The 16137-nt window shown below is 40.2% G+C and overlaps 1 protein-coding gene across 3 annotated transcripts in view; it reads right to left on the reverse strand.

The window, feature by feature from the left end:
• Positions 1–16137, reverse strand: part of RAB7A (RAB7A, member RAS oncogene family) — an 87017-nt gene that overhangs the window by 15160 nt on the left and 55720 nt on the right. For all 3 annotated transcript variants that reach the window (XM_045849956.1, XM_045849957.1, XM_045849958.1), the window contains 2 exons: positions 4264–4324; positions 2243–2369 (listed from right to left, as the gene is read on the reverse strand). In XM_045849956.1, the coding sequence (XP_045705912.1) occupies positions 2243–2369; positions 4264–4316 (180 nt within the window). In that variant the 5' untranslated portion in view covers positions 4317–4324. The remainder of the gene's footprint in view (positions 1–2242; positions 2370–4263; positions 4325–16137) is intronic.

Raw genomic sequence — 16137 nt, forward strand, 5'->3', positions numbered from 1 at the left:
TTAAATATTAAAAAAAATTACCAGTGAAATGACCATTTCCACTGGTTCTTGCCTGTTTTCTTGTTTGGATTATCTTTTATAAGCTGCTAAAAGTCCCTGAAAAAATGTGAGGATTTCTCAAGACCTAGGATGATGATGCCTTTGTACAGAGATGATGGTTTTCATTTAGTTCTAGTCTTTTAAATTGGCTGCAAAAGCACAAGGGCCAGCCCTTTGTTTTAACCTCTCAGGAACACTTTCCAGACTCCACTCAGTGCCCTGTTGCTCTCCAGATGGTATTTACTCTGGAGGTACAGCACTCCAGGATCCCAGATTAGCAGTGTATGTAGGGGTCTAGTATAATGGCCACCAATCCTGAAGGGGCCAGGTTCTGACTTCTGAATCAGCCCACATGACTATCAAAACCCCAGCGTGCTTCTCCAGGTCTGTTTCTCCTTGTACAGGAAGCAGCATATACACGTAAAATCTTTTAAGTGGCACTTTACCCCTAATACTTCTAAGGTATTCCATTCCTTTCTGCCTTCTGTTGCTGCTGAGAACTCATCCATTTAACTATTGTTCCTTTATAAGTAATTTGCCTTTTCTCTCTAGTTGCTCTAATGATTTTGCTTTTTGATATTCTGCAATTTGAAGTTTTCTTCAAGGTAATCTGCTTATCTCTTACAGTTTATTCTTTTCACTTCTTGAAGTGCTGTTTTCCATATCCTCATTTTTTAATAGTATCTCTTTTCATTATGGTTTCTATTCCTTTTTCAAAAGTCTCTGGTCATTGTGAACATATCTTGTGGTATATTACTTCCTCAGGTGGCTATGAGCTCATTTTCTGCCCATGGGTTATAAGTGTCCCTATAGGGTAGTCTTACTTTTGTTTTTTTCAGGAGTGACATGGTTTATTTTAAATTCTTCCAGACAAAGATTTTTGTGCAGAGTATAAATTCAAAATACACATATGAACATAGTGGGACTGAGGTTCTCCAAAAAGGACACAAAGCCCCAAGCCAATACTTCACACATAAACTTTGCCACTTTCTTTGGTTGAGGTATTTGGTCTTGCTTTTTTTTTTTTCCCCACATCTTTCCAAGATCCTGGACAAGTATGTGTGCATGCATGTGTATCCAAGGAGATTCTCAGTTCTAGCTCCCCACCTTGTGCTGTCATATCTTCTGTCTCTGCAAACTGATAAATCTCAGGTACTTGTTATAAATTTGCAAATCACCATGGCAGGAGCCCCTGAGTTTATCACTAACATTCAGTTCCCTTTTCTTTCCTGTAATCTGGAAATATCATTTTCTCAAGCTTGGCTTCTTTAAACATTAGTTATATTTTGAACATTTCTATGTGCATGTGTGGGGGAGGTCAGGAAGGGAGATCCAGAATAACTGTGTCCTGAATGTGTGAGTCAAGAAAGTGTCAAGTCATTTCCCTCTGGGAGGATGTCACAGCAGGAGATCAACACATGTAAAAACTTCTACCAGTAATCTGTATCATTCAAACATTTCAGTGAATCTGGTGCTTGCTAGGACTACAATGGAATAAGAATTGTATTTGAATCTAGAGACACAGTCACACAGGGACATCATTTTAATGTGGAAGGTGCAAATGTGACAAAGGGGCCTCACTGGAAGCAGAGTCACATGCACATTATTTGGAAGAACTGGCAGGAGTGAAGAATATTTTGTAGCCAGAAAGTGAAGGCTTTCGAAAAGCCATATAACGAATCTGTATTTTATCTTGTTGAAAGGGAAGCCCTTAAAAAATTAAGTTGATACACAGTGGGGGGAAGGAGATGGGCTTAACAGAAACACAACTTTGGTGGCTACAGATAGGCTAGATTAAAGAGCCAGAAAAATACTGAAACTATTTCATGACTGCTGTAAGAACTTAGGAGAGACACAAAGATTTTTTTTTCCCCCTAAAGCACTAGGTGAGGATATTAAGAAAAGTAAAAGTTAGACATTCTGGACAAGAAGTCCAGAGTTAGACAAGAAGGCACCTGTAGGTTGCTAAATTTAGCAAACCCAACAAAACAAACAGAAAACAGAAAGTCCACTTAAATTTTTAGTGCCTCATGCTACATCTGGGACCATACTTGATTTGATGTCTTGTATTTTATCTGGCAATTTTACCTGTAGCCAACCATCCGTGAAAATAAAAGTGAGATTTGCGAAGAGGGAGGGAAAAGGCGTAAACGTGAAAAAAAGTGTTAGGACTCAATGAGCTAACAAGGCTTGGTTGGCTTACCTGCATTGTAACTAGTCTGTCATCCACCATCACTTCCTTTGTCAGAAAGTCTGCTCCTATTGTGGCTTTGTATTGATTACTGAATTTCTTGTTCACATACTGGTTCATGAGTGATGTCTTACCAACTCTGAAATTAGAGAAAAACCACAAGTATAAAGCAACTAAGAAGGGAGTGAAACTGATTCTGGTACTTGCAACTCAGAAGGGACAAGCCTGTTGTGAAAAACCAGGAACTGGGTTCACAACAAAGGGCCAACAGTAGAATTCCCAGCATCACTCATTTGAGGTTGTACTTTTCTCCTGGGATAAAATACAGAATACATATATGGACCAGATGTTAAAAAATGCTTGTAAACTTTGGTACAGGAAACTCAGTAGGTAGAATTTTTTTTTTTCCTTCCAGAAAAATGACAGCAAATACTCTCCAAAAATATTTCTGCTGTCTTGGGGGTTTCTCTATTTAGTGGTTGCTATTCAGTCCAAGAAAGAAATAGCAAGAGAAAGTCATTGGCTTGGAGAGATACATACGAAATTGAGCCAACCCATTGCTTCAAAGTTTCAAATTTTAAACAGAGAAAGCACCAATATTCCACCATACCAAAATCTACCTCAAAAGTATGCTTCTCCAAGAGATGTTTTTCAGTAAAAAAACTAAGCAAGAGACAACATGTTATTTTTCTGGTGATAAGTTTAGTTCTGGGTAGGCTGAATATAATGTCAAAGCCTTCCTCATAGCCAATAACATCACCTTTCTTTCCCACAAAGGAGCATACTCATTTTCATATGCAGATGACCTGAAAGTATAGATACAGCCTAAGGCAGTGTTCTCCAACACAGGCCACATGAATCAGAATTTCCAGAGAAGCAGCTGAGAAATTCATAATTGAACAAAGGCCTTGTAATTCTTTTCCAGCAGGTCTGGGTAATGCAGGCCTAAAAGCAGTACCTTTCAATCCTGACAGCACATCAGAAACCCCAGAAAGTGGGTATATATGAGTAGAAGAGAGAGGGAAGGAGGGAGGGAGGGAGAGAAAGAGTGAGAAAAAATGAGAGTGAGCACTGCCAACTAGATTTAGTCCACTGGTCTGGAGAAATGCTAACTTTTTTTTTTTAAGATAAGCCTTTTGTTTTTTTAAAGATTTTATTTATTTATTTTTAGAGAGGGAAGGGGGGGAAGAGGGGGGAGAGGGGGGAGGGAGGGGGGGAGGGGGGAGAGAGAGAGAGAGAGAGAGAGAGAGAGAGAGAAACACATCAATGTGCGGTTGCTGGGGGCCATGGCCTGCAACCCAGGCATGTGCCCTGACTGAGAATCGAACCTGTGACACTGGAAATGCTGACTTTTAAAAGGCTCCTTAGGTGATTTAAAAAACAGCCAGGGTAGAAAAAATGCTGCCCTTTTAAAGGAAGGGCAGGTATCTTTGGAATGGGGAGGATACCTACATTTATTATTATTGCTATTATTATTATTAATTTATTTTTAAAAATATGTAGCCTCTAGTAGCTCTAAACTTTCATAGGTCATTTCAGAAACCAAATCTAAAAAGACACCCACAAAATCTTAGCAGCTACTAAAGAGTAAGTTAGTAGCAGATCTCAGATCAGACTAGATCCAGGCTCTTTCAAATAAAGGCCTAAAGCAGGCATAGCAGTGGGAGAATACTGCACAACATACCCCAAACCAGTATCTGGCAGGCACAATACCAATAGCAACAAGTCTACATAAACAGGAGTCCCTAGTCTAACCAGCTTGAAAAAGAGGGATTCCATGAAATTACTGAGTTCAAATAATGCCAAATGCCATATTCAAATCATGCCAAAAATCAGAGAACATAGGGTTATACAGTGTAACAAGAAATAATTCAAATTTCTGCTGTGCCCCAAAATATCAGGGAGAATTGGGCCCTAATGTCTCCACAATTACAGAAGGTGGCAAATGTCAGCATGCAGGGCATGGGTTCCAAGGAGGTGAAGCTTTTAAATCCAAGCCAATTTGTTAGCTCAAACTTAAGAGAAACACTTACCCAGAATCTCCCAGGATGATAACTTTCAGCAACACTTTCTTCCTAGAGGTCATCTTTCAAACTAAAAAAAGAAAGAAGAAAGCACCATAAGGAGGATGTTAACACCAAGGTGAACCACTTTCCGAGGCACAAACATCTACCTGTCCCAAGAGAACTACGCCCTGAGCCTTCCTGCTGGCTATTTCCCTACCATCTACAGGCTATTATAGAAAGCAGTATCAGTCATCAGAATTCTGGATCCCAAAGTTAGGTAAAAAACTTGGCAGGGCCAACCTGTCCCTGAGTAAACTAAGAAAACTCACTGTCCTGCTAGGATGTGGGATGAATTTGGATTAATGTAGTGATTTTCAATCCTCTTCATCTAATAGCACCCATAAACTAATTACTGAAATTCTGCAGCACACCAAAAAATATATTACACTTGTTGCCAATCTGACAAAAAAAAAAATAAGTATAATTTTGATTAATTCACAGCAGATGAATTGTGTTGGCTGTTGCCATTTTTTATTTGACAATCTAAGGGAAAAGAGATCAGTGGTGCTGACAACGTAGTCAGGTATTGCATGTTCTAAAAATTCTTGCAGTACACCAGTTAAAAACCACTGGGTTAATGTTCCAAGTTGCTCAGCTCCGCCCTAGTTTCTTCAGGTGTCTGCTCAAATACCACCTTCTCAGAGAGGTGTTCACTTGAAAGTAGCACACCCCTCATTTGTTCTCTAGCCCTTTATTCTGCCTTATTTTTCTTCAGAGCACTTACCACTACTCAATATTTTTTTGTATCATTTTGTCTGTCTTCTCCCTCTTTTAATAATCTCCATGAAGGCAGTCTTATTCCCCACTGTATCTCCAGTGCCAAATAGAGAATTATTATCAAATATTGGGGTAGTGCATAAATAATACTTGACTTTGAAGCTCTTGGAACTAGCTTTTCCCAGAAAATCTTTCAGGCAGCTCTCCATACCCTTCACCCTTTGCTTAGTCGTGTTCCACAAGTGCCCACACCATGGTCGATTTTACTTATCAAGACAGGGCTCCTGTTTCAATTACCTCTCAGATCCCAGAACCTGACTCACTGACTACAAAAAATGAGTGGCTTTCAGAAAAGTAGAGTCCTCAATTTTGGACCCCAACATGAATGACATCTAAAGTCTGTTAAAGGAGGACTCCTCCTCAGAGAATTGGAATCCTCAATAGGAGTCTTGTGTTCTTCACTAGAATCCAGAATTCAACACTGAATGAGTGCCCTCAAAAAGGGCATCAAATCCTCGTCCATTATCATCAGCAGACAATGAAACAGCCAGAGCAGGAGGCAAGAAGTAACAGAAGTTAACATCCAACTGCTGCCTTCAGCACAGCTGGGGAAAATAAGTGTTTCTACATAAACAAATAGGTAAAGAAGAAGGTTCAAAACAGACTGGTGTTATTCTTTTGCATTCTTAACAAAAGTCAAGAATGAGTCTCAGAAAAGCTCCTTTCAGTTTCCTCTTTAACTACCTAGCTTCCTCAAGGATGAGGTTGATATAGTTCTGCCTATAGGGGAGTGACTTAATAATGAAATTCTGATCCCAGACTACCTAACTTTTTACTCTGTTTTTGCTATCTGCTATTAGCTGTGTAACCTTAGGCAAGTCATGTAACCTCTCTGTTGGGATAGGAATATAGGGATAATAGTTCTATGTCCTGAATGAGTAAAATGCTCAGGACAGTGACTAAAACAGAAAAGTAGAGTCCTCAATTAGTAAATGCTGTCTATCATTTTAATGTGTGCTAAACAGAGATGAATAAATAATGGAACAGAGTACAGAGGTAATGAGGTCACGAGAGTAGGTTAGATAATTAGGCTACACGCTGCTGTTTCCAGATGCTTGGCTATCAACTGTCTTCTTTCATCAAGTGGTATTGCACCAGACCACAAACTGAAAGGAGATATTAAACCTAACCACTACTCCATAGAGCAGGATTAGATAATGCGCCCTATTACTGAAAGTGGCATTTTCCGTGGCTTTAGAAAACTGTGTGGGAACCGACCAAGGCTAGAAGAGTTTACTAGGCACTTAAACCAGGCCCCACCACCTACCTCGAAGTTCAAGCTGTCTCAGTGCCAAAGCCTCATACCCATGGTTGGTCTATGAGGACACTGTACTTTAGTCCCCCAGCATTTGCCTATTAAGCTCCCATTCATGCTAGTTACAAGGCAGTATAACAATAAGGGGAGTTGTGCAAAGCCTGTTTCCTTTAGGCTTCTATCACATCAAGGTTTTTTTGTTCTTTTTACCAGTGTATCTCAGAGATAGTGCATATCTGGTTCCAAACCATCACAACACAACAAATCATCACAATAAACCAATTTTATGGTTTCCCAGTGACTATAAAAGTTATGTTTTCACTACACTGTAAGCTAGAAATGTGATAGCATTTTATCTAAAAAAAAAAATGTAAGTACACCTTAATTAAAACTACTTTAATGCTGAAAGAAAATCATTATCTGAGCCTTCAGTGAGTCATAGTCTTTTTGCTGATGGAATGTCTTGCCTCAGTGTTGATAGCTGATGACTGATAAGGATGGTAGTTGCTGAAGGTTGCGGTGGTTGTGGCAATTTCTTAAAATAGAACAAAAAATGAAATATGTTGCATTGATTATTCCTTTCACAAAGATTTCTCTGTAGTATGCAATACTGTCTGACAGCATTTTACCCACAGAACTACTTTCAAAATTGGAGTTAGTCCTCTCAAACCCTGCTATTGCTTTATCAACTAAGTTTATGTAATATTCTAAATCCTTTGTTGTAATTTCAACATTCTTCCCAGTAGCTTCACCAGGAGTATATACTCCATCAAGAAACAACTTTCCTTACTGATCCATAACAAGCAACTCCTAATCCATTTAGGTTTTATCATAAGATTAACTCCTCGTCCATTTAAGTTTTATCATAAGATTGAAGAATTCAGTCACATCTTCAGGGTCCACTTGTCATTCTAGTTCTCTTGCTGTTTCCACCACATTTATAGTTACTTCCTTGACTGGAGTCTTAATGCCCCTCAAAGTCATCTATGAGGGTTGGAATCAACTTCTTCCAAACTCCTGTTAATGCTGGTATTTGGCCCTCTTCCCATGAATCATGGATGTTCTTAATGGAATCTAGAATTTTAACGCCTTTCCAGAAAATTCTGTTTACTTTTCTCAGATTCATCAGAAGAATCACTATCTATGGCAGCTATAGCCTTACAAACTATTTCTTAAATAATAAGACTAGAAAGTTAAAATTACTCGTTGATCCATGCACTGCAGAATGGGTGCTGGGTTAGCAAGCATGAAAACAGCACTAATCTTGTTGTACATCTCTTGGGTAACTGGGTGCACTGTCAATGAGCAGTAGTAACATTTAGAAAGGAATCTTTTTTTTCTGAATAGTAGGTCTTAACAGTGGGCTTAAAGTATTCAGTATACTGTGCTGTAAAGAGATGTCCTGTCATCCAGGCTCCCCCAACCCCCACCCTCTCTCATTTATAGAGCAAGGGAGAGCAGGTTAACGTAATTCTTAAGGGCCCTAGAATTTTTACAATGGTGAGTATGTCATCAGCTGCATAAACCCCTAACAATAGTCAGGCTGTCCTTTGAAGCTTTAAAGCCAAGCACTGACTTCTCCTTTTAGCATCTTCTTCGAATATGACGCTGTTTCATCTACACTGAAAATCTGTTTAGTGTAGCCACCTTCATTATCTTAGCTAAATCTTCTACATAACTTGATGAAACTTCTACATCAGCACTTGCATTTTCACCTTGTACTTTTAGGTTACGGAGATGGCGTCTTTCCTTGAACCTCACTGACTAACCTCTGCTGGCTTTCAATGTTTCTTCTGCAGCTTCCTCACCTCTCTCAGCCTTCACAGAATTGTTCTGGATTAGGCTCTATCTGGCTTAAGGGAATGCTGTGGTTGGTTTGACCCTCTATCCAGATCACTGAAACTTTCTCTCCAACAACAACAATAAGGCTGTTTTATCTTCTTATCATTCATGTGTTTACTGGAGTATCACTTTTAATCTTCAAAAACTTTTTCGTTGCGTTTAGAACCTGGCTAACTAGTGGGAGAGGCTGAGCTTTCAGACATGCCTTCCTCACTGAGCTTAATCATTTGTAGCTTTTGATTGAAAGTAAGAGACATGTTAACACTTCCTTTCACTTGAACATTCAAGAGACCACTGTTCGGTTACTAACTGGCCTAATTTCAATAGGAGAGGGAAAGGGAAGGGAGGGAAGGGGGGATTGCTGCAGCAGTAAGAACACACACATTTATCGATTACATTCACCCTCTTATATGGGCACATTTTTGTGATATCCCACCCCAAACTATTACAATATTAACAAAAATCAGTGATCACAGATCATCGTAACAAATATAATAAATTAAAATTTTTAAATATTGGGAGAATTACTAAAATGTAACAGACATGATGTGACCAAATGGTGTTGGAAAAATGGCATCAACAGACTTGCTCGAAGCAGGGTTACCACAAACCAAAAATTACCAAACAAAACCAAAAACAAAACCCCCCACAATATCTGCAAAAAAGCCAGATATGAGTTTATATGCCAGACTGCCTGTTATCTGGGGAGTCTCACAGAGCCCCATCTTCCTCCCCAGGGACTGCCTTTGACCAAGATTTAAGAGTCTCACCCCAAGGTTTGGTACCATATTTTGGACTTGAGATCAGAATTTCAAATCCAAAGAAGGAAAGAAGAGCAAACTAAGAAAGAGATAAAAATGTTTGAGAAGCTTTGCAAAGAATTCTTCAAGAATATTTAAGAAAGCCACTATTTTGAGAAGGGGAAAAGGAATTTCCATAACTTGGTTCGGTGCAGTTCACTGGATGTACCAAATACTTAATAATATTAGTAAGAAAGCAAACAAGAAATACATAAGCCCCCTAGTCCTGCATGACAGATTTCACGTTTGTTTCCTTTTGCTTTTCTGCTTGCACAGGCTACAGGCTTATCTCTAGGGCCATCTTGTCAGGCTGACTGACCCTCTTGGGCAGCAAAAGAGCCTCTTCCTTATCTGCAAACCCCAGTCACAGTAATCCCAGAAACTACCTGAGGACACACAGGGGAAGTCCCATAAGTCCCTACTTACAGCAGTCACACAGCATCAGCACACAACCTGGTATTCTGTCCCCTCCACATTTTCATTTGGGGCTTGCTCAACATTTGGGGGGTTGTTGCAAATGGTACTCAATAGTAGACCCAAAGAAATTCCACATCTGGTTTCACCAGGACATTGATGGCTTTAAATTGGTAACAGTTAAAAGCTATGTTTTTGTACCTAATGTTCTCTAGGATAAAGAATGAGCCCTGGCTGGTGTGACTTAGTGGACTGAGTGCTGGCCTGAGAACCAAAGGATCACAGGCTTGATTCCCGGTCGGGGCACATGCCTGGGTTGTGGGCAAGGTCCCCATTTGGGAGCATGAGAGAGGCAACCACACATTGATGTTCCTCTCCCTCTCTTACCCTCTCTCTAGAAATGAATGAATAAAATCTTAAAAAAAAAAAAGAGAAAGAGAGAGACTTGGCCCTGGCTGGTGTAGCTCAGTGGACTGAGCACAGGCCTGCAAATCAAAGGGTTGCCGTTTTGATTCCCAGTCAGGGCATATGCCTGGATGCAGGACAGGTCCCTAGTGAGGGATGCTTGAGAGGCAACCACACACTGATTTTTCTCTCCCTCTTTCTCCTTCTTTTCCCCTCTCTAAATATAAATAAAATCTTTAAAAAGAGAGAAAAAAGAATGGGATACTTGTTTCTAGGAAAAAAGCTAAGAAAAAAACCAAAACTTGTACACAACCTTTGTCACAAGAGATTGCCCAAGCATCAGAGTTGTTAAAAATCTCCATCGGCAGTTTTTCTTTTCTGTTATCCATTTCCATCATCAACTTCATGGATTTCTTTTTAAATCCTAAAAAGTTAGAAATTTCTAACTACAAAACAGTTTTCTAATGCATAGACCTCTTATTTTTACAGGAGAAAATGAAACAGGAAGAGCAGAAAGAAAAGTTGTTGATCCCTGTTCCTTAGAAATGAACGTTTTAATAACATCTATTAATTTGGTTATAAATAAGTATCTTCTAAAACCTTTCTACACTAAGGTATGATCTGAACACATTTTTATTTCTTCTGCTATCAAACCAAACTTTCTCAGTGTGCCTTAGAATGAGTTCCTTGGAAGAACAGACACTTTGGAGTACAAACCCTCACAGTATTCAATATGATTAATTGATTCTTTCTCTTCAGTGTATTTCTTGTGTCATAAATCAAAACATAGAATTTCCCTCCATTAGCCTGCTTCTCTGAGGCAGAGAAGTCAGCTGGCCAAACAGGCAGACACGACAAGGAAACCCCAAGCAGGTGAAATTTTTTCGGTCAGGGAAAACCTATTCAAGGATACACCAGCCAGGGTTAGTGAGGGAAGAAAAGGCCTGACAGAAAATGCAAAGGAGTATGTAGGGGGAGGGAAATGAGGAACAAACGACTGGTGTGGGTAAAATGAGAAGAGCAGGGAAGGGACAGTAAAGTCAGGATCAGTGCACCATTTAAAAGTCAGGATATTTGGAGGTAAAACAATTTTGCCTGGTGATCAGAAACATAAAATGAATGACTAGACAAGTGGAGGTGAGGCTCTATAGGGAGTTGCAGTATCAAAGAGTGGAAAGCAGTTTTTGGGAATCCATAAAGATAACAGTGTAGCCCCGGCAGGTGTAGTTCAGTGGATTGAGCACAGACTGCGAACCGAAGGGTCCTGATTCAATTCCCAGTCAGGGCACATGCCTAGGTTGAAAGCCAGGTCCCTGGTGGAGGCCACGTGACAGGCAAACACATTGATGTTCCTCTTCCTCTCTTCCCCTCTCTCTAAAAATAAATAAAATCTTAAAAAACTGAACCAGGTGTTAATCATATCCAAGGTCACAAATTAAATGGTCATAGTGGCAAAGCCGGAATCACCAAATGTCAGTGCATGCTAAACAGTTACCCATGAAAATACCAGGACAGTTAAACCAATTGATTTTCTATAGTCCATTAACATTTTACTTGCTTGTTGTTTTCAAGGTGCCTACCTGTGAACAGCTAGGTCTTTCTTTTTGAAATTACAAAGTACCCCCCACCCCGCCCGCTGAAACTTCCAGTACCCACTTGACACCATACATAGTTATTACACAATTACTGACTATATATTCTCTACGCTGTACTTTACATATGTGTGAACAGCTAAATCTTAACCAAAAAGATGACTTTTGTGTTGCCCTGTCCCTTATTTACCACCTCCAATTAAAATACAGTCAAACCTCAGTTCTCAAATGTCTCCTCGGCCAAGCTGTTGACGGAAAAAAAAAATATGTCAGTTGTTGGACAAAACTTTGGTTCCTGACAACCCTTTCATCCTGAGACCTGTATGATCAGTCATATATCTCTCAGGTAACACACAAGGGAGAAGATGCATAAGTATAAATCAGTTTACCACCTCATGTTGTTAACTTCTCAGGAAACTGCTCTGTGAATATTTTGGGTTTTTTTTTTTTTTCGCTTTTTTTGCTGCTTATTTTTATTAAATAGATGCACAAGTCACCATAGGCCCTAAGGTTAGTAATAGCAGGAAAGTAAAAAGGAAAGTTGTGAGAATGAGTGAGTGTAAAAAAAAAAAATTGCAAAGTATGATAGAAGTGTTCACATGTCTGATTTGGATACCAAATATGGCATATTGAAATCAACAATTAGCACAATTTGAATACATAAAGAGGATATCAAGAGTGCTGATGTTACTAAGAGTGTGAAAGTGCTCACCAAACAATGATCACGAGCAACTGAAGAGATAGAAAAATTGTCGTTGATTTGTACAAATGAAAAGCAGGTAGCTAGTGATAACACTTCAGAGGCAATGGTATGTGAAAAATCGAAGATGCTGCATGCTGACCTCCTGAAAGATACCACCGAAAAAAGTGATTGGTTTAAGGCTAATAGGGCGTGTGGTTCAATAAATTTAAGAAGTGGCATTCATAGTGTAGTGAGGCATGGGGAGCCTGCCAGTTCTACTAACAAAGTAGCTGCTGATAATTTTGTGACAGAATTTCAAGAATACATAGAAGCTGAGGAATTTATTCCCTAACAAATGTTCAAATGTGATGAAACAGGCATCTTCTGGAAAAAAATGCCAAAGAGGACCTACATCACACAGGAGGAGAAGTCAATACCAGGACACAAGCCAATGAAGGACACGCTGATGTTACTGTTGTGTGGGAATCTGAGTGGGAACTTTAAATGGAAGCCTCTACTTGTCTACCAATCAAAAAACCCACAAGTTTTCAAGAAAAAGGATGTCATGAAAAGAAAAGTCAAATGTGATATGGAGGGCTCACCCCAGGACATTTTTTTCATTTTGTTTTTAGAGGTAGGAAGGAAGAGAGAGAAACATCCATGGGAGACAGAAACATCAATTGGTTGCTTCCCATGCCTGCAACCTAAGTATGTGCCTTGACCAGGGCTCAAGTCAGTAACCTTTGGGTTACGGGATGACACTCCAACTGGCCAGGGCCAGGCAACTTCTTATTGAGTGGATTCATGAAGTGTTTGCCCAAAGTGTGAAGAAATACTTCTATGAAAAACAACTGCTACTCAGGGCAGTTCTTATAATGGACAATGCTCCTGCCCACCCTCCAGGCTTGGAGGCCAAGTTGGTGGAGGTGTCCAGCTTCATCGCTGTTAGGTTCTTGTCACCTAACACAACTCCTCTCAACCAAGCATATGAACCAGCAGGTCATTTCTACTTTTAAGAAACAGCACTGTTTCAGAAGTATTTTGAAGTGACCTCTGAAACTAATTTAATGCTCAGGGAGGTCTGCAAGAAACATTTTAATATCCTCACTTGCTTGAGAATTACACACACAATGTTTATGTGTGTGCGTTGGCAGGGGGTGTGGGGATTATCTTTGAGGACCATGCGATCAGCCTGGAAGAAACTGTGGCCTGAGTCTGTTGCTGAGACAGACTTTGAGGAATTTGAGGAAGAGCCTGTGTCTGTTGTGGAGCATACTTGATTCAGAGGTAGATGATGGTGACGATGATGAGTTGGTAGAGGACCACAACACCGAGCTGACCACCAAGAAACTTTCAAGACCGTCAGAGGGGGCAGCAACAGATGACAGCTGAAAAGCTCTCTTCAGAGGAGGAGGAGGAGGAGGGAAGAGAGGATATTCCTATTTCACTAGTCAAGGAAATGCTTGGGAAATGGGGGGAAAATACAAAATTGCATCAGAGTAGTGATGAAAGTGAGAGGAAATGGAGGCATTTTAGGGTTTGAAGTAAAGATAGACAACATTAAGTGATAGGCTGGACTGGGAAGGATATAGGAAGTGAGGAAAAATGCCAAGGAAGTCACTCACCTAGGTTTATGTCTAATACAACCAAAAGGGTCTTAGGACAGGGAATACTGGAAAAAAAAAAAAAAAGCCAGGAATTTTAAAAAAAGGAATGGATTTTCAATTAGACATGTTAAGTCTGAAATGACCTTGACAAAGACATGGCCTATACTCAACTAAGTATGTGTTTTATTTGGTTAAAATGTCTTTAAATGGTAAATGTAAATTGAGTAGAGGACAGATATTGACCAAAATACAGATGTCATAAAGCACAAGCGGCAAACGCAAGGCCTGTGAGCTGAATCCAACCCTCCACCTTGTTTTATCCAGCCTGGCAGCATCAAACTCTCCCTTAACTGTTAACACAGTTACGTTTAACACAGTCCTAAAATTACATTCGGCCCTTTGAAGGTAACTGCGAGGCTGATGTGGCCCCTGGTGAAAATGAGTCTGACAACCCTGTCATAAAGGATCTGAGTAAGGGTTACCTTTCATGGTAGGGGGAAAAAAGAAAAAAAGAAAAGACAGTAAAAGCACAGATAATGTGGGTGGAGCAAAGCTATGACCAACCTAGAGTGTAATCTGCCAAAAGAGGAGCCCACATCTGGGACACAGATGGCTGGGGGCAGAGAGCAGGGCTTGGGGAAATTCTTGTCTTGTTGAGGCAGTTTGTACTCTGGAAAGTTCAAGAGCCACTGCTTTAACAGACTCTAGGATCTCTGGTAGGGAACATGTATTTTGAAATTCACATTCAACTACTTCCATGTTATAGTTTACAGGGCTTTCAACACTAGGAAAAATACAAGCGCAGTTGAATTTTATCATATTTCCCTTTCCTCCAATACTGGAAGGCTGAGAGCAATCTTGCGATCAAATCTAGTTTTAAAAGATACATTTGTATTTAGTGAAATCTTGTTTCACTGTTAATTGAAGGAATGATGTTTATACTAGGATTTTATGAATTAAGTCTAGATACCTGTGCTAAAACAGGAATGCCAGCATTTACTGGATATGAAGGGCAGTACAAAAAATAACAGATGGCTGGCCTTGCCTTCTAGAGGTTTGCTGTCTGTAGACAAGAAGACATAATCATTGTATAGGGCAGTATAAATAAATACAATACAAAAGTAGCATAGCAAGGAAGAGAACACTATCAGCAGAAATACTAAACAAGCAAGACTGAACAGCTGTACATGCAATGCCTAAGGAGGATTCAATGTGTCAAAAATAATTAGACAGGATGTTTTACTTGTTTTCATTCCCTTGCAAACTTCAGAGAAGTTCCCAAGAACTGAAATGAGAAAGAGCAAGACTATGAGGGGTCAGATTTGGGGAGTAGCTGGACATCACAGAGACCAGAGTTTTCTAAGGCCAGTTGGGATGTGGGAGCAGGGCCTGAGAGCATGGCCTAAGATCGGAGGCCTAAGTGGGTACACAAAAAACTAAAGCCCAGGTTGCTTGCCACAGGTGCTCCAGATGACCACGCAAGGGAGTAATCCAGTGTAACCTTACAACATTTCTCCAGAATATGCCTAATTTCCACCCTCAAATACCCTGTTTCAGCTGAGCTTCCTATTCCTCCTTTGTACTCAGGAGTCTGCTCATGTGGGAGGAAGCATTGTCTAAGCTGTTTTAAGTGCCCGTTTTCCTGGACAACAGTCCCTAAGTCCCCAGAGCATCTGGGTCCCAGGGAGCCCTTTTAACATACTAAATCATAACTACCTGTTTATCTGCTGTCACCCAACTGGCAAAGAGGAAGGGGCAAGTTCCCCTTGAAGGCAGTCTTCTCCATCCCTGGATCCCCAATTCCAGCAGTGCCTGCCTGTCACATGTGAGGGCCTGGTAAACAACTACTGCTCAGACAGTGCACACACCCAGAGGTCAAGGAAGAGACCTGGAGAACGGTGGTCTTTCTTGGTTTAAATACACAGTTCCAGGTTGCTGCTCCTGAGTTTTGTCTTCTAGGCTCAACCCAAAACCAATGATTCTAAGTTTATTAGCACAAAGCTAAAGACTTCAAGCCTCTTGTCCACCATTGCACCTCGTATGTATCACTTAGCAGGAAAGGCTGGCTGACACTTCTGGCTAGGGCAAAGTCTCTGAAGCAGACCTACTACTAAAAGTTGCCTGTGCTCTCACTTAAAAGGTAGAGCCATTACTTCCTTTATCTGTGATCCTTTAGCAGTAAAGAGTTGAAGGAAGTAAGCAAATATCTACAAGGACTATGCAATACATAAAGAAATACCTTGGCACTCCACTTTTCCCAAGTTTCAGTTACTTTTGTGGGAAGCTCCAAATCTTAACTGTAGTCTATCATGGCAAAAAGAGGCAAATTGGTAAATATTCACACCAAGGAGTGGCTAGACATTAGAATTCCCAGTTACTCTTTCTGTTACCATAAGCAGAACTCAGTGACATTAAAGCAGTACTATCCCTCAGGTCTAGTCTAGCAGATTAGGTGGCACTACCAGGT

Source organism: Phyllostomus hastatus, unplaced genomic scaffold (genome assembly GCF_019186645.2).
Source record: "Phyllostomus hastatus isolate PE091 unplaced genomic scaffold, TTU_PhHast_1.1 phas_contig_80, whole genome shotgun sequence".
Taxonomy (NCBI): Eukaryota; Metazoa; Chordata; class Mammalia; order Chiroptera; family Phyllostomidae; genus Phyllostomus; species Phyllostomus hastatus.